At 47.5% G+C, this 18,372-nt stretch overlaps 3 protein-coding genes across 3 annotated transcripts; 1 reads left to right on the forward strand and 2 right to left on the reverse strand.

The window, feature by feature from the left end:
* Positions 1 to 1,720: 1,720 nt before the first annotated feature.
* Positions 1,721 to 15,088, reverse strand: snrkb (SNF related kinase b; the record flags this gene model as incomplete). Its single annotated transcript, XM_068739960.1, has 5 exons — positions 1,721 to 2,879; positions 3,618 to 3,759; positions 6,458 to 6,852; positions 6,976 to 7,131; positions 15,057 to 15,088. Coding segments are annotated over 5 exons (1,884 nt in total), but the record flags the coding sequence as incomplete, so codon positions are not given.
* On the reverse strand, positions 10,989 to 13,169 carry LOC137894162 (ADP-dependent glucokinase-like). The gene is made up of 6 exons (XM_068739637.1): positions 13,062 to 13,169; positions 12,928 to 12,990; positions 12,668 to 12,788; positions 12,383 to 12,579; positions 11,957 to 12,055; positions 10,989 to 11,857 (listed from the first exon to the last, which is right to left on the reverse strand). Exons 1-6 carry the CDS (start codon positions 13,152 to 13,154, stop codon positions 11,297 to 11,299), a joined length of 1,134 nt encoding a protein of 377 aa, XP_068595738.1. The 5' UTR covers positions 13,155 to 13,169; the 3' UTR covers positions 10,989 to 11,296.
* LOC137894055 (uncharacterized) lies at positions 15,037 to 17,953 on the forward strand. The gene is made up of 7 exons (XM_068739523.1): positions 15,037 to 15,245; positions 15,332 to 15,453; positions 15,544 to 15,610; positions 15,811 to 15,958; positions 16,500 to 16,642; positions 16,747 to 16,857; positions 17,526 to 17,953. Exons 1-7 carry the CDS (start codon positions 15,093 to 15,095, stop codon positions 17,697 to 17,699), a joined length of 918 nt encoding a protein of 305 aa, XP_068595624.1. The 5' UTR covers positions 15,037 to 15,092; the 3' UTR covers positions 17,700 to 17,953.
* The last annotated feature ends 419 nt before the right edge of the window (positions 17,954 to 18,372 follow it).

The following is an 18,372-nucleotide window of genomic DNA, read 5'->3' on the forward strand; positions in this document are numbered from 1 at the left end:
TGAGATTTTTTTTTAAATCTCCTTCAAGCAGCTCGTTCCCCTCCTAACTGGATCTACACCGTCCACGTGGTGATCTGGATCATCAAAAGGTTCTAGATTGTTCTTGGTATCTTTATACACCAACCATGAAAAGTAAAAGTAAATCAGTTATTTTAACAGATTTTTTAATCCATAAATGAATTTTAATGTTAAAATGTAATATTTTTCCTGACCTCATTCTGGATCAGATCCAGAAGACATGTTATATGGTAGTTCATATTGGACCCTTTATGACTGATTTTTGGTGAGTGGAATGCATATTTTACAAGATAGGATTTTTTTTTTTAAAGTGTCTTTTATAAGTAAATGGGAAAGTCCAGATTTTTCTTTTTTTTATCCAGACGGGAATCCAGATCGCTCTCAAAATTTAGACCAAGACCCTTCTTCAGATTTTTCTTTCAGATCTGTTAGAGAAACTACAGTGCCCTTGTCCATGTTGAAATGAAAATCAGCAGCAACCCATCCTGTTGGTTGGGTCAACTTTAATAAATAAATAAATAAATAGAAATCCATTCATATCTCCACAGAGCTGTGGTCCGAGTTACAATGCAGGTCAGCAGACACGCCGAGGACACAGGCTGCAGTCACGGGGAACAAATTATGGGATTTAACAACTCGTCTGCACAGATTTTCCGCTCCGTGGCTGATGAAATGAGTGCAAATCGGATCGCTCCACATACACAGTAGGCAGGGACCGAATCCGATGTGCTGCAGCTGACAGGAATAAAGTGAGAGGCAGATCATTGTACAACTTTGGCCTTATTTAACTTCACAATATGTTCCATTTCTTGTCCAATCTTGAAAAGAAGGTAAAGACAGTGCATGAAAGAATTTAGAAACACACAGAGGCACCATACAAAGGAACCAAAACACACCAATGTGTGGTTGTCTACGCGAGCAAATCAGTAATAGATTACTCCTTATAGAAATCTAGCAGTAGTCGTACTTTGTGCAATTCATCCTTCAGTGGGTTCCATAAAGGTATTTAAAGCAGAACAATGTCCCGTCAGAACAAAGACACATGGAGGTGTATTCGAACGCGACGGAAATAACATGCAGCAAGAGACTTCTGTCTGCACAGATTTAGCATCCTCGTTACATTATATATATATCTTAAAAAATCAAATAATTTCATATCTGAACATCCAAAACAAAAGTAATATGTTTATATATATAATTTAAAAGCTAATTATTATTAAATAGTAAAATACTATGGAAGTCCTGCATCCATCCCCTCAATGCTATAAAGCCAACAGAGCAGAAAACAATGGCTTCAGTTTTCCGGTGTATTTTGCACACGGCATCGTAACAGTCTCCGTCTTTGACTAAGAACTATACCAGAGAAGCAGGTTGTGCTGCCCTGCAGCAGCAGCGGCTCCACGCTGCGTTTTAATGCCCGTAAAGACGGGTCAGAACTAAAACGACTCAGCGTCCACACAAACAACGCAGACGTTAGCTTATTCTATAAAGCCGCCACCGCCGCCAGCCTCTCCTGACGGTCCAGTGGCAGCGGTTCCACGACTCGGTCCTGACTCCTGGCTCAACACGTTTATTACATGCATAATGCCGGCACTAAGCGTGTGAAGGTCGGACGCCGAGCACGTCGTCGCCGCCGTGCAGCTCGCCAGTCCACGGTGAAACAGCCTGCGCGTCCCAGGCGGGCGGCGCTCGCCGGGTTCGCTCACAGCACACGGCAGCAGTTGTACTGAGCCAGCGGCAGGATTTTGGGCTTGTCCTGCGTTGGTATGTTGAAGGCCAGAGCCTTCTCACACAGAGGGAATTGGAAGAGTCTTTCACGCAGCTTCACGCCGTGCCGTTTTCCCGGCTCTGCCTTTGAGGCATTCTCGTCCCGGGTCCCCGGAGCGTTGCGGGGTCGAGATCTATCTGTCCCGAGGTCGTCTTTCCCACCTTCATCAGTTCGCCCGTCTTGTTCTCGGCCCGTTGTCGCGGCCTGCTTCTCGCTCAGAATGGGCCTGGCTGAAGATGGAGGAGGTTGGATGGACAGATGGAGGGGGGTTGGAGGGATGGATGGAGGAGGTTGGATGGATGGATGGAGGAGGGTTGGAGGGAACTTTGCGAGGGCAGGAGGACCTTTATCAGTGTTGTTGTTGGGTTCCTCTTCTCGGTCTGTGGGGTCCGGCTGCCCCCGGCAGCAGGGAACCCTCAAACCACGCAGGAACAATGGTGGAGCTTTAGGTGACAGACTGTCCAGCTTGTCTCCATGACCTCCTGGCTGGTCTGAGATCATGCTCCCACTGTCGTCTTGCTCCTCCTCCTCTGCCAGCATCTCCAAGGAGCTTCCAGATTCTTCTGTTTGTTCATCCGCCCTGGGCTGGAACCCACATGGATGATCCGTTCTATCAACCTGCCTCTCTGATTCTTCTATTAACACAGGAGACATCATCGGCCCTTCTCTTCCCAAGCTTCCCTCCTCATCCTTCTCCTCTTCTTCTTCTTCTTCTTCTTCTTCCTCCTCCTCCTCCTCCTCCTCCTCCTCCTCCTCCTCCTCCTCCTCCTCCTCTTCACAGATCTGCTGCAGCGCAGGCAGATTCTTGGGAACGGGAGGCTCTCCGGCTGGAGGTGGACGGACTGCGACGCTGAGGCTGGGCTGCCATGGTCCAGGGAAAGCCTGCTGGTTGGGAGGTCTCACGGCGAGGAGGTCCCCACACTCAGGCCCTCCGGAGCGAGGAGAGGAGGGGGAGAGGGCTCCTGCTAGCCAATGAGGTGGGGGCTCTGGGGTCAGCAGGGCGTTGTCCAGCCCCTGCAGCCAGGTATGAGCCTCAATCTCCTCCAGTGAGGCACGGCGAGCCGGATCCTTCTGCAGCATCCTGGAGATCAGACTGAAGACAGGGAGGATGTCAGTTCACCGCTTCAATTTCTGTAACACATCTTGTCATCAGCTTTTACAGCCGCTTAGAGGAGGGTTTGAGCTAAGGGCCTGATTCCGTCTGATTTTCTCTGATTTGAAATCCAGAATCTTCTTCTGTTCTGTCAAATTTCCCGTTTATTGGACTATATTCAGCTGTGTATTAATCCATAATAGTCGTGAGTATGCCACCCTGTAGCCTGGGTTATTTTTATTTGACCATTTCTGCTGGGCAATCCGAGTTAAAGCCAACATGGAATAAGATGTTTCCCCATCACGATCATCGAGTGTGACGGAAAACCGGGAGAGAAATACACGTTTCAGTAGAACGCAGCTGGAGCAAAGAGCTCGGCGTGATTAGCTTCAATGTGACCCAGATAAGACCATGAAAACATAATTAAGCCATTAAACCATTTAAATCCATTTAAAACAGCCGACTCTGCAATGCTGAAGGAACCCAAATGTGGTTTACGACTCAGACACAGACGATGCAGTCAGATTTTAACGCTCTCGGTTTAAAGACGATGACATATTTTAGTCTCTCAGCAAAGCGGAGAAGCCTCTGACAGAACTGGGACGCCAACATGGTCCAGTGGAAGGCGTGCTAATGAGACGAGTTCATTTACGGCGACATTCAAACCGGTTTACCATCAAGATGCTAGATTTGTATTTCAGAGACAGCTCAGCGAGAGCGGCGTCCGGCAGAACTCACTCTCTGCAGCCTCCTGAGATGTGTTCAGGGACGCAGTAGCGGCAGTCCAGGATCATGACGAGAGTTTCACTGTCGTTGGTTTCCTGAAAGGGAGGAACTCCACACACCAGCATGTAGAGGATCACACCCAGAGACCAGATATCTGGACAAAGAAGGAAGCAGGAAGCAGATCACCATGTGGATCTAGGCATTCTTTCCAACAATTACATCTTGTATTTTTGGTGTCTATTGTTTTATTTATACCTGGTCATTATTTTCTATTACAGCCAAAAAACACGAGATGAACATCTGATTCTACAAATGTAAAGTTTAGAATCCCAACATTACACACTGCTCTTGTGGGAAACGTCAGGAAGGGGCGGCGTGACGGTTGGAAGTCAGACTGGATGCACCGGATCTGGCCGGGCTTCCTGGTCCTGCTGACTGACATTGCTGACACTGTGTTCCTTCCCTTCTACTCCCTTTCCTCCCCCCACCCCCACCCTGCAATCATGCAGACAAACCCAGAACAGCCTGAACCAGAACACAGTGGCTCCTTCAAGGAAATGTACACATGCGTGCACACAGACAGAGGGCTTGTTGTACGCTTCTGAGAAGGAGCACGAGTTCTCTTCCTGTGTTTAGCCCAACACAAGTGGAGGAACGCTAAATCGGCAGATTTAACGCTTACGTAACAATGGATTTAGACAGAGGACGGCTGCGATGCCTCGGCTTACATCACACTGGTTTTATATGTGCATATGTAGATATTGCTATTCCATAGCGCATACTTATCAGAACAGTTCGACAGTTGGACTGGTTGACAAAACAGGAAATGTTTTGGTAAAAAAATCTCTGATCATCTGGTTCTAACCTGAGTAATCCAGGGATTACACCCACCCCCCCCGGACATTCAGCAACTGTCCAATTTAGAACAAAAAGCCCTGAGTCTGCGCCACACAATGTGCACTCACATGCACACGCACGCTCACATGCACACATATTCCAGTCCAGAGAAGCATTATGCAACAAGGAGGAGAGGCTGAGCTGAGAGTGTACTTTTCTCTACTCACTGGGGAATGTCACACATTCTCACCATGCATTAAAGACACGCACGCACACACACACACACACACACGCACACACACACTTCTGTAATAGAGAGGAGTAATGATCCTTGTCTATAGCTGGTTGTGGGTCTTCGTAGGTTCTGTCTCTGTTACTTTCAAAACCAAGTGCGTCATAAAGGGTCGCCTTGGCTGACCCATTCTGAAGGGTCCTCCAAGTTCTCGAAAAATAAACGTTAGCCTTTTCAGCCCGTTTGAGCACCCAAATGGTGCATTTGGGTCATCGGTTGCTGATTTAAAAGGACACAAACCGGACTCCACTAGGAAGCTGTGATCAGATTACTCTGATCGGATTATCTAAGTAAAACTGGGAAACAAAAAAATAGGCCCATTTATTCGACATTCTTCCTTATTTTTACGACTTTGTAGTCAGTTGAGCTTCATTGGAGATAATTTTCCTGTTGTGATCTGACGCTATAGAAATAAAAAATGTATTGAAAATCATGTGACAATCAACAAAACGCACATTTACTGACAGGACGTAACGGCTGCTTGCTTATATATCAAAGACACGGACAGGATCCGGCGTGGACGGCTTTGCGAGTCACCTCACGATGGAACGTCTCTGTGCACACACACACACACACACATATTTATGACCACGCGCATGTACAGAGTGATGATGCAACCGTACGGCCGCGTTGAGTCAGAGCAGGATTTACCAGGGAAGAGCTTTGCGTCTTAAGTGCAGCAGAAAAAGATCACGTCTCGGGGGACGCGAGCTCGACGACTGCGCCTGGTGACGACACTTTCAGAAACGGGAACTCACACACGAAAAGGAACTGATGCTGAGTCATGCTGAAGCCAAAGATGCATGTGAGCTTCATCAGCATCCCGATGAAACGTCACGAGCGCACAAACACCGAAACGCAACAGGAGCGAAAGAACACTCAGCTGCGGTTGCTGGGGCAACGCATTAAGAGCCAACACTGAAAGCTTTTTATAGGCTCCACTGATCTATTAGAACAAACGTGAAGCGCAGAGAGGGATAAGGCATGCCACACTGACATCTGCACGATGCACCCAACACGGCTAGATGAACAATAATGGCTGCGCTACGTGCACGGCGTCCAGGACCCAACATGAACGCTCGGGAGCACTGAAGCTCAAACTCTACGGGCTTCACTCGTTCCTTTGAAGTCAGACTCACGTGCAGCTGAAACACTTTCATTCTGTGCAGATGCATTTATAGAATCCAGACCATCGTGTCCAGCAAACACACCCCCCCCTCCCCCCTCCTCACCCACTACCGTGGACCAAATCTCTCTACTGCATCGCATCAGTCATCATTAGCAACAGAACAACCACTCTGCTATGGATTAACAGTGATACATGGTGCTATCTCTCTCACACGCACACGCACACACACACACACGCTTGCTGCACACTGAGAGAACACAGTGGTGAGCTGCAGTGTTTGGTTCCACTGCAGAACGAGCCCATTTGACTCATGACTGTCTGGCTGGTCCAGACTGACCCAGATACACGCAGTAATCCCTTATTGACACGCACACACACGCACACACACACACACACACACACACACACACACACACACACGGAGAGACAAAGAGACAAAGGAACACACAATAACAAATGTAACCCTGAAGCTGAATTCGCCGTGCGGCCCGTTTCTGCTGCAGGCGATCAGCAGCTCCAGAGCAGCGACAAAAGTGTTTCGTCTACTCGCGTCCCCACAGCGCTATCGGTCGGAGTGTAAGGTGCGTTCCTCACCCACGGCTGGAGCATCATACTCTTCTCCCAGCAGGATCTCTGGAGCCGAGTACGCCAGCGACCCACAGCTGGTAGCCAACATCGTCCCGGGTTGGAATAAGTTGCTGAACCCAAAGTCTGTTAGCTTCACTGCCCCTTGCTGGGGAAAGAAGACCACGTTCTCCGGCTTCAGGTCCCGGTGCACCACGTGGAGCCGGTGGCAGTACGCCACAGCGCGCACGATCTGGGCAAAGTGGCGCTTGGCCGTGCCCTCGGCCACGCCTCCCTCGTGGCGGAGGATGTAGTCGTAGAGGTCGCCGCCTTCGGCCAGCTCCATGACCAGGTAGAGGGTGGAGGGCGTGTCGATGACCTCGTAGAGGCGAACCACGTTGGGATGCTGCACCAGCCTCATGCACCTGAAACATTAGGACACACAAAGAAAAAACCTCTGGTTCTATTTCTAGCTCCGGTAACATTTCAACGGATCACGCACGAATGTGCTGCAATAGCATCAAGAAGCGGCTCCTCGTTGGCGTTACCTCACTTCCTGCAGGAGGTGGCTCGCTGCCATCACGTCCAGTTTTGTCTTGTCAATCATTTTGACAGCAAACAGTTGCTTGGTGTCGACGTGGCGCGCCAACTTGACCACAGCGAAGTGTCCCCTGCCCAATGTCCGACCGAGATGGTACAGTCCGCTGAGGTCAGAGCGCCGGGGGCAGCCCCCGGGGTCGGGGTGTCCGTCCAGGGCGGAGGCTGCGTCTCCAGAGGAGTCCATGTTGGGGAGAAGAGGGGAGGCGGACGGAGAGACTGGGCCTCGGGAAAATGGACGCGCTGTGGACAGAGGGAGGGGGAGGAGTCCTCACTAGTGGGGGGACACCTGGGAGGACAAAGAGAGGACAATGAGACAAAATGACAACGCTGAGGACATTTTAGCAGAAGGAAATGGAGCTGATGAGGCCAACGTCTCGGCACGTCACGCTCGGGACCAGGAATAGATTGATACCTCACAAAGACGTAAAGATTTAGATTCATTCGTTATTTATATTTATATGCATTTATATTTTTATATTACAGTGGGAGCAGTAGAGGGCAAACTCTTCTCTTACATGTCAGTGAAGTTGACGGGCTGTGTTTGGTTCTATCTCAAATAACACGCATCCAGCACAAATGGCATGCCCAATCAATACTGTAACAGGAAACCATAATGTGTGTGTGTGTGTGTGTGGCATATGCTTGGCTAATAGGGTCAGAAGGTGGTATTAGTCCTGATGATGTCATCATCAGATCTACCCAAGGGTAGCGGGTTCAGCTGCCATCATCTTCATCACCATGATCATCATCTTCATCATCAACACAGTAGCTGTTGTCAGTTTTTTCGCCCTCTTCCCTGAATATATAGAACAGCCTAAAATATCAAATAAGCATTTTATTTACAAATAAAATCCCCCATCTCATTTAATTTGTTATGTTCAGTGAGTGTGAGAAATAATTTAAGTAAACTCACAATAAAAGAGTGAAAATAAATTCAACTTGTAGACATGGAAATAAAAGAAAAAGTATCAAAGACTATTTCAGTATTTGTTTTTTTCATGTATAGAAAGTTACACATCAGGGACAGGACAGAACCCAGAACCCGAACCCAAACCCGACCTGAAGAGTTTAAGGTGGCATCAAGTTAATTGAATCAGAATGAATGGATTTATTCTCATTAGGTCATTAAATGAAACCTTCACCACTGAATTAGACTGAAATGTGATTAAATCACTGATTCTGCGCGGAGCATCCTTCACCACAACACGATCGAAGCCCCGCCTCCCTCAGCTGGACCGGCGGCCTCACCGGTTCGATCCACTAACGCTGCACGGTCCGGACCGCGAGCTGCCGCTGCATGCCCCACGACCCCACGGAACCCTGACGGGTACGTCGCGGTCCGGTCACGGCGATGCGATCACGGTAACCCACTCTCAACTTACCATCGCTGCGCCGCTGGGCTGGACGGTTCCCGTCTGTCGGTACCGAACCTCACGCGTCAAACGCGGACCGCGACGCCGCCGCCGTTTCCTTCACGATACTCCATGTGTGCGCGCACGGTCACGAGCTCGGAGCCGCGCGTGCGCGTCCAGCTTCATTCTGACGTCGATACACCAGCGCGAGCGCGCGTCAGTGCGTAATTACGCACAGCCGATACGGTCTTCCCGCAGCGAAAATCTACGTTGCGCACAAAAACAAAATCCAACCTAAATTGAAAATGACATAAATTGTGAAAATTAATTCTGTGCTATTTCCCACTGTGCGTCAGTGAGTGGCCGGTGACTGGCTGCTCTGGCTAACGATGAGATTCACATGTTTTTACGCATCTGATAGACGCCATTGTAGTCGGAGTTCCAGGACTCTCGCGGGACCACAGAACACACATCCTTTGCGTGTTGATTTTATCTGTTTTATTTGTTGATTTTTTATCGCTTGTTTTTATGTTATTTATTTTTATTGTGTACTTTGAGATTTGCTTTCAAATGTAAAGTGCGTTTAAAATAAAATGTATTATTATGATGTTGCTCAAAGTTGTCCAAGGGGCTGCTCAGGTTTGTGTGTTTGCTCAGACGCATGAAAAATTAGAGGGAACATTGCACGGAACCCACGCAGGAGTCTGCTTCGTAGAATCATCCCAGATGCTCTTTGTTACAGTTTTCCACGCAACTTGCAGATCGATAGCGCCATCTAGTTTTCCTTTGATTCATTCGACACAGGAAATCACATCCTTCCTTGTAAAATTATTTTATTATCATAAAATTTTGACTTTTTTGTAATAATTATATTCTCTTGTTAAATTATTAATTTTTTTCTCATTTATACATTTTAATATGTATTTTTTTGCCCTACAGAAAGGGTTCCATCTGCAGGAACAGATGGAACCCAACTCGTCCCACAAGAGAAAGCACTTTGGAGACAGAGGCAAGGAAAACCCTCCCTTGAACAGGCAGAAACATTGAACAGAACCTAAGACTCATAGTGGGCGGCCATCTGTCTGGACTGGTTGGGTTGAGAAAGACACAAACACAAAAACTCTGCTAGAGTTGGATGGAGAATAAAGGTGCATTAAAAAAAACACACAATATGTTTTTACCGTACTTTAATTCAAAAAGTGAAACTTTACACATAACTTGAGATATCTCAGACTTTTTTATGCTGCTTCGATGAATACTGCAATGCTGTTTAATGCAACGTTCCAGAAATGTGGAAAAGTCCTGACTTCCCATCCACATGGGGGGTAATTTTTACTTTTTGGGTGAACTGCTCTTTAATGCAACAAACAACAGGTCTAACATCACTAACTTAAAGACCGAGTATTCTCAGGAAGAAACAAAAAAATGCAATTACATTAATATTTATGTCAAGAACACTGAACAGGATGGCATTTGGTCAAATATAATCTTCACCTAAATCTATTATAGGAGTGACCCGCCCACATCTAGCAGGTCCACCATCACATCAAGAACATGTTTTCTGGCATCAGGGCCTCCGTCAGTCTGTCTCGCATGATCTCCTTGGTTGAGTATAAGGGTAGAACCAGTATGGAGTAGCACGTCAGAGACTCGGGGTAGTGCTGGTCAGGAGAGTCACTCTGGACTTGCTTTTCTTGTATTATCATTCTGATATAGTCCATTCTAAATACAGGAACCCCGAGGAACACCAATTGGAGGAAAGTATGAAGCATCAAGTTGCTTTTTTTTGTCTGTTAACATCTTCTATGCAGCCAGAGCAGCTACAGTACTTTTAAGTACTTTAGTTCAAGAACTTTCTGATTACACAGAATGTAATCAGAATACTTTTTTCATTCCACGTTGTGTAGCGGTGGTTCACATTTAACTTCAGGGCAGGTTGTTTGTTCTTTCACTTTAACACTAGTGCACACCGAGGGAGGTGAAGAATGCGCTTTCTGCGACAGTGCGACATTTATAATCAAAATATTATCTTACATATGGGGGGGGGGGGGGGTGTCCTTGAGGAGAATGAAATAAACAATGTCGGATGAGTCAGAAGTAACCCAATAATGACTGAGTTTTCAGGCGCAGCGACAACTTCAGGAGGTTCTGTGGCGTGTTTTCCTTCTTACCGTGGAATAAGCGGAGTGCGCGTCGCGTCCACGCAGGAGACGATGCCCTCCTTGGACAGCAGCGTGACGGTTTCATCCGCGCAACGCACAGCCCGAATCTTCACTTTACACTGAACGCACTCTGGAACGAACGCGGAGAAACACGCATGAGATGGAGAAAGAGCGCTCATCCGAGCTGTGACGTCACGCGGACGCGCCACACTCTGCGTTTCCACGGCTCTCGTTCCGTCCTTGCGCTCCGTTGCGCGCAGAATGAACGCGTTCCCGTCGCTTTTGACGAAGGCGACGGCGCAGCGACCCGTTAGAGAGAAACGAAACCGAACCGGAGCCGTGGGCAGTTTTATCTTTGTTAAGCAGCAAATGATCATAATGGACATAATAGTCACAGCTGAATCTTAAACAAGAAAGAAGCATGAAGATAAGTGTGAGAAAGGTTTAATAAATCAGTTGCCATCAGAGCAAATAGTGAGAAAAGTGTAGATATTAAAATACTGATCAATATCAACATTTTCAGGATCGCAGGCACCGGAAGTGGTCGCCCACGTGCAAAATGTGACCCCTGACCTAGATTCTTATTTGCCATACTATTAGTACTATTATTATCCTTCTACCGATATAGTCCCCGTCTCTCCTCTGGACATGTCCAAACCACCCGGACCAGTGGACAGGCTGGACATGAAAACCAACCCAGCAACCACACCTCTGGACCGGCCATTATTTATCCGGATCATTTTAAATGATTCCCTTCAGAGAGCCCACTGGGCCTTAAACTCAGAGTACATCAGCCCCTCGGCTGAAATGGCGTCCCCGAGCCCGACCGTCCGAAGCGGCTCCAGACAGACGAGCACCGGCGCCAGGCAGAATGTGACGTTCCCGCGGCGCCACACCGCGACCGGCTCCGATGGATTCAGGGACAGCGTCTCTCGGGGCTCAAAGTAGGAGCTGTGAAACTCCAGCGGCGCTCTGAGCTCCACCTTGCTGACATCAACAGCCTGGGGGCCACAGGCCTGACTGGTGGCCACCCGCGCCCCCGCCATCACCGCCGCCCGCTGGTTACCCCAGTGGCCGTCCACCGAAGCCAGGACGTGGTAGGCCAGCGTGTGGAAGTGAACGCGGGTCAGCTTGGCCTCCGACGGGGGTCCGCTGCGACCGTAGCGCTCCAGGATCCAGAAGAGGATGTCGCTGACCCCTCCTACGTCAGGAACGCCTTCCCACGAAGCCATGTCTGCGTGCGGCCCCCGGCCGGCCTGGGAGAGGAAGAGCAGCTCCTGCTCGTTCAGCCCCATGGAGCTGACCAGGGGCATGAACTGCCGAGAGAAACCGGAGGGGAGAGCTTCGGCTGCGTATTCAGCGCTTCAAGACGAGCTCGTTCCTCTTTAAGGGACGCGGCGAGTCGATTCACGTACCTCCAGCAAGATGCGGTTCATGTAATCTTTGTCGGCCATGCTTCCCAGCTCCAGGTGGATGGGAGTACCTTTAGGTACGGCAGACATGATGGACACGGACTGCACGGAGGAAGGAAGAGCGAGACGTGAGACTAAACGGAGCATGAAGGCGGCCGAAGAATCAGAGTCGCTGCATTTCCTTCATTCAGTACACGAAAAGTATATTTCTCAGGGGATATTTTCAAGTATTGGATGCATTTAAGAGTAAACGGGGTTTCCCCCAGGCGGTGAGAAGAAAAGACACGATGGCGATGGACAGGAAGCACGAAGTTATCCATCGACGTGTCCTTAAGGGATCTGGCACGCCAGTACGAGCGGCATCCACCGATTTTATTTTATTTTATTAAATTAAACTAAAAAAAGCCCCCCCCCCACCCAGTCTCTGACCTCTCTCAGCCGGCCCTCCCACGTGTCTCTGCCCAGACCCTCCATCATGTGGAAGCACGACAGGACGACCAGCTCCGGCTGGAACCCGGCCAAGCTCGCCACGAAGGTCTCCAGGGAGCTCATCCTCCCGTTGGACATGTCGTGAGAGAAGATGAAGCGGTTCGCTCGCGGCGCCTCGGTCGACCCCCACGTTTCGCCTGGAGACAGAGAAGACGAGAAAACCCGACCTCGGCGTTGTGGAATCGCTCCGCACGCAGCCGACCGGCGGCCGGCGCTTCCTCTTACCTGCCTGGAACTCCATGATGAGGTGGAACTCGTCCGTCTCCTGCAGAGACTCGGGGGGTACGATCATTCGCTCGTCCAGCAGCTCGTGAAGTTTAGGTCCGATTGGGCCACAGAGCAAGACCTGCAGCAGAACAGCTGATTGGACTTTGACAAACTCCTGCTATGGTGGGTGAAGAACGGAATCCTGGAATTATGTGAGGGAATAAAAAGTCTGAACTCCACAACAGGAAGTTCATGCAGTGATAAATGCGTCGCCGTACCGACAGGCTGGGGTAGCTAGCGAGCTTCTGGCCCATGAGGGCAGCGTTCCCTCCAACGAACAGCTGGGAAGAGACGGAAAGCTTAGTGTTAAAAAGACAACTCAAGCCTCCCGTGGGGGGGGAGGGGGGCTTGCCTGTGCACCGAGGCTCTCCGCTGCAGCGCCCGCGATCCCCTGAAACGCCTCCTTGTCGCGGAAGAAGCGCTCGGCGGCTGCGCCCCTTTCCATGTAGTGGACGAAGATCTCCTTCAGATCCTCTTTGGAGCTCAACACTTCGTGATCCCGTCCGGCGCCGGGATCCACATCCAGAGCCCGTAGGAGCGCCACTCCAGAGACCACCACGTCCACGCAGGCGTTCACCCTAGGAGGCAGCACAGCTGGTAAATAAGACGGGTCTGCAGACACATCTGGACCATTACAAACCCGACTTGTTTCACTTCCCATTTGATAGTTTAAATGTTGCTCACCCTATCGCCACTCGGCTCCACTGCCGGTCCGGCAGCTTGATCACGGCCCCCCAGGCAGCGGCGACGGCACGCTCCACGCCGGTCTGGCTCTCCACGCCCGTGGCCGATTCCTTCTTAAACATGACGCTCCACAGTCACTTTCTGGAATATCTGATTTATCAATGTTCAATATGAAAGACAAAAAAAAAAAAAGATGTTAGAGAAGAAATATTTACCCCAAATATAACAAAGTATTTTACTTGCTGCAGACTCTAAATCATTCTTCCCCACAGTTGCTATACAAGTACTTTTTGCAGACAGATGGAAAGACAGCTTATCGATCATCTGGGAAATGTGACCTCCAATCAGAGGTCGAACCATTTTTTTTAGATCGCAGTACAAGTTCAAGCAGCGTTTTTAAACTGCTCGTGTGATTTTGTAAAGTCGCTCCCGACATCATCGACAAATGGATCTGCAGATGTTCTTTAACGCTGCGGGACGAAGACACTGCGAACATCGACCCTGAACAATTTGTTAGCTAACATGCTAGCAGCAGCAAACACGGTGTCGGATATGTTATCTACAGTTTATTTTATTTAATATGACGGATCTTCAAATTCCGTTTGGGTCGAACGTTTAATCGGATTCAGAGAAGACGCAGATTTTTAAGCATTTTATTGGTAAAAAATGAAACAAATGGGAGGTATGTCAGCTAAAGCGTCATAGCAGCCGGGACCTACCGGTACCGTGGAGCTTCGGGTCTGATCGGCAGGGTCCTGTTTGCTGGTTAATCACGCAGAACGCGTGGATTTAGTGCCGGAGGAGTCCACTGGACGCCGGACTCGGCTGCAGTAGGTGTGGCGGTCGGCTGAAGAGGCTGGATACTGGCCAAGAAAGTTTCGCGTTTTAGCCAATGGCGAGCGCGGGTTTTGGTTTCTAATTTCCAAACCCTTCACGACATGGCCAATGGCGTGAGGCCCTGACAACAATGTCCCGCCTCCATTCACAAATCTGCCACCGAGTGTCGCTGTCTGACCGCTGAACAGGAGGGCTTCAGGGACGCAGCGGAAGAGTCGGAATCCAGAAAACCAAAGCAAAGCAATACAACTAAAACGTTAATTTACAATAATTTAGAAAAGATGTTTAGTTTTTCCAATTATTTTAAATGAACAGTTTCATTCATATACTACTGATACTATACTACTACTATTTTACTATTACTGTATTTCTAATATTACTATACCTACTACTTCTACTACTATACTACTACTACTACTATTGCTATACTACTGATACTATACTACTACTATTTTACTATTACTATATTTCTAATATTACTATACCACTCTAGTACTACTACTACAACAACTAGTACTATACCATGATATAAATAAAACACACAATACAATAGCAGGGTAACGACAGACTCCTTCATACTGAATGCTGAGGTTACAGGACAGGTTAAAAAAGAACTATACATACAAATTATAAAACTGGTTGTAAACAAAGACCTCACCTCTGTTTTACCTGCAAGCACCAGCAAAGGGCAATAAGATAAACCATTTCCAACTCTTGACCTATTTTCCTATTGGCTGGAAATGTCACATGACAATACAACAAAATCACATAACTAGACAAACATGTTTTAACCTGCATCTGGTAGTGGAACAACTCAGAACTCTGCCTTACTTTCCCATCAAACAGGCCTTTGGTTTTTAAGATGAAGATCCCAGTGATCGACTTTGGCGCCTACAGCCTGGATGAGAAGGAAGTCCCTGAGGAGCCGATGCACAACTTGAGTCGACAGCTGAAAGCAGCACTTACAGAAGTCGGTTTTGTTTTCCTGAAGAACACTGGGATCACTCAGAAGGAGGTGAGGAGATGCTAAAAGTCAAATTCAATCTGCTGAATGTGCTCACAGTGAATTGGGCCTTCCCCCCCCCTGCCGTGTTCGGACAGATGGAACGCGTTCTGGACAAATCCCAGGAATTCTTCCAGCAACCCGATGAACTGAAACGACCTTTCAGCTGGGCAAATTTTAACAACCCCAATCACGGCTGGGTTTTTAATGAGGAAGAGAGGTCAGGGCCAGAAAGCAGAGCACACTTCTTATTTAATCATCTGTTTTGAATTCACAACTTTTAAATTTGAAAAAAAAAACTGCATTTCAGGTTGAATCCGCTTCGACCCCCAGACCTAAAGGAGTGCTTCAACGTTGGCCTACTTCAGCCTGATATTGTAACGACTCACCGTCACAGTTTGACTGCGAAAGAATGGAATATTTAGAATATATATCCTGTATTGATGAATGATTGGAGCAGGAAATTGCTGCACAGAAATGCCAAAGATGTGTCTGATCAGCGATTGATCATTTTTCTAGATCAGCTGTACCAAAACCTTTCCTGCCAGGCTCTGAGTTGGTCTCTCCTCTGTGATAGAAATGGCCGCCCGTCGCAGAATTCTGGGAGGTCATAACTTCTTTCTTCCACCGTAGTAAAGAGCTCGGTCTGCGGCTGCTAACAGCGATGGCCCACAGCCTGGACCTGGACCCCCAGGTGTTCCTCGGCGCTCATCGTTTTGTTGGAAGTATGTAAGAAACACTCGCAGCTCGGAATGTGGAGCGTGTTCAAGCTGTGTGTCACTGAAGTGAGATAAAAATGCAAGACCAGTCGACTGAAGCAACTCAGTGGTTTATTTAATCTTTGGACTGTGTGAGGACGATCCTGGCAAATATGCAGCGGCGGAAGCACACGTACTCACTTGCTAGGATTTAGTACAAGTCCAGGTATTTAGATTTGTATTTCTAATCCATGCAGCTTGATCCATTTTGATCAATTAAAAAGCACTGATCTCTAAATTGGATCATTTTTATGTTTGGTGGAATGAAAGCCAAAGTCCAGTGAGGAATATAGAGCATACTCATGGTAATATACATAGTAATATACATGGTAATATACATGGTAATACAGCTGCTACGTCTTACAGCCTTCTCCACGTCTCATGTTGATTAGGGGCTGACTATCTGGAGGAACTTCACTTTTAGTTTTCTAGGTTGAATCGAATGAATCTTGAGGTCAATGTAAATTTCTGTGCCCCAGAAGTCATCCATCTTTTCACTTTCCTCCAGCAAATAAAAATCCCTCAATAGTGCGGCTGCTGTTTTACCCTCCGGTGAACAGGGAGAAAGTGAAGGACAGTCAGCTGCGATGTGGAGAGCATTCGGACTACGGCACCGTCACGCTGTTGTTTCAGAATAACGAAGGGCTGCAGGTAACATCTCCTCCTCTCCAGATGCAAACATCATCATCATCAATGAGGCGGAGCCCGAATACGACATTAAACATGCAATGCACCGGGCTCGTCTTCATGTGCAGGTGCGTACTCGTTCAGGTGAATATATTGACGTTCCCGTCATCCCCGGAGCCATCCTCATCAATATCGGTGACCTGATGCAGCGCTGGACCAGCGATCAGTTCACCTCTGCAGTGAGTTTCTCACATCTGAAAGAAAAGGTTTTAGTCCCGTTTTCATCAAGTCCAAGTTTTGCTTGAAAAGGTATCAACCAACAATTCTTGAATTACTAAAACACATTCGGAATTGTTAAAAGAAAACGATGTCGGATCTGAAATAGTTTACCTTGAATGAAAAATAGCAGCATTAGTTTACATGGTAGGCTACAATAACACCCAGCATGCCGATGGCCCTAATAGCATCACCATAGCAACACAGCTCAAATGGATGGACTGAGTCATTACGAATAACAAATAAAAATTGCAATTGGTGGAGTAATTTAGTGAATTATTTTGTATTGACATGAATAAGATGTCAATAAATTCTTATTTGACTTAATTATAACCTCATTTTAAAGTGTTGCTTAACACGCAATAAAAAAAAGTGTGGGCTTTGTATTTAATATTCGACACACCTGCTGTCGGTTAATGAACCATATGTGTCGAAAGCCTTCACAAAACATGCCATGGTTGCAGAGTTAGAAGGTTGGCAGGGTTTTTCTTGATTAAACAACCGAGCAAGCAAAAGTCCAAGGATAAATCCTTTTGACAAACCACCAAAAAAAAAATCAATAAAGTTCTTGATTAAGCAACACCACCGGCCAACAGCGTTTACGTGTCGAGTCTTCTTCTTGTCGCCTCAGCCACACAGAGTTCTGCTGCCCGCTGCTGGAGCCTCCAACACACGTCTGTCTGTGGCTTTCTTCCTCAATCCGGATGATGAAGCTCTGATCACCTGCGTGGACGGTTCCAACAAATACCCTCCAGTCACAGGACATGCCTACGTCATGAAACGCATTTATGCCTCTTTACAGTGAAGTCTGTCTATGCATAAATGATGATTATTATATAACCCCGCAATTCTAATTATGTTTGGATATTATATCAGATGTCATGAAGGACAGAATGCATTGATTTACAAATTCCTTTTAGCCTAAATGCAATTCAAAGTCAATATATTTTTAATATCTACACTTGCTTTGCTTTGATGGTAATTTTAAACCTTTTTGGCTTCCACTAAAATGTATCTCCGTGCTTCTTTTTCTAGATCCAGTAATTGACTACTGTATTATGTCCATTATGATAATAAAGATAAAACGGCACTCACTACTTTACTCTTGGTGTTGATCATTTTAACATCTTATCTCCCTTCATCTGGCACAACGTTCTACCATGAAACGCCGTGTCTGTCGCAGCAGTCAAGGTCCACGTCTATGGAATACAGGCATTCGTGGTGGCGACGGCGGCTGATGACTCTGCTGTGAATGATGAGTCTGATGACATAAAGTTGTGGAATCTGTGAGGACTGGGCCAATCGTTTGAAACAGCCTTGACCACCAGGTGGCGGTAGAGACCGCCGTTCAAACGTCTAATTAATGTTACCAGGAAAATATGATTACATTTTGGTGATGATCCAGAAGATAATCCTGGATTCTGGATCATTTTTTAACCATGTGGACGGTGTAAATCCAGTTAGGAGGGGAATGAGGA

Source organism: Brachionichthys hirsutus, chromosome 5 (genome assembly GCF_040956055.1).
Source record: "Brachionichthys hirsutus isolate HB-005 chromosome 5, CSIRO-AGI_Bhir_v1, whole genome shotgun sequence".
NCBI lineage: Eukaryota > Metazoa > Chordata > Actinopteri > Lophiiformes > Brachionichthyidae > Brachionichthys > Brachionichthys hirsutus.

What these genes read in the sequence shown, in the direction of transcription:
- LOC137894162 (XM_068739637.1), bottom strand. Translation starts at nt 13,154, where the DNA reads ATGGAAAGGGGCGCAGCCGCCGAGCGCTTCTTCCGCGACAAGGAGGCG. An exon ending in CTAGCTACCCCAGCCTGTCG is followed by an intron (nt 12,789 to 12,927) that starts GTACGGCGACGC and finishes GTTCTGCTGCAG; the next exon opens with GTCTTGCTCTGTGGCCCAAT. An exon ending in GGGAGGGCCGGCTGAGAGAG is followed by an intron (nt 12,056 to 12,382) that starts GTCAGAGACTGG and finishes TCCTCCGTGCAG; the next exon opens with TCCGTGTCCATCATGTCTGC.
- LOC137894055 (XM_068739523.1), top strand. Translation starts at nt 15,093, where the DNA reads ATGAAGATCCCAGTGATCGACTTTGGCGCCTACAGCCTGGATGAGAAG. An exon ending in GCCTACTTCAGCCTGATATT is followed by an intron (nt 15,611 to 15,810) that starts GTAACGACTCAC and finishes CCTCTGTGATAG; the next exon opens with AAATGGCCGCCCGTCGCAGA. An exon ending in GCGATCAGTTCACCTCTGCA is followed by an intron (nt 16,858 to 17,525) that starts GTGAGTTTCTCA and finishes TTGTCGCCTCAG; the next exon opens with CCACACAGAGTTCTGCTGCC.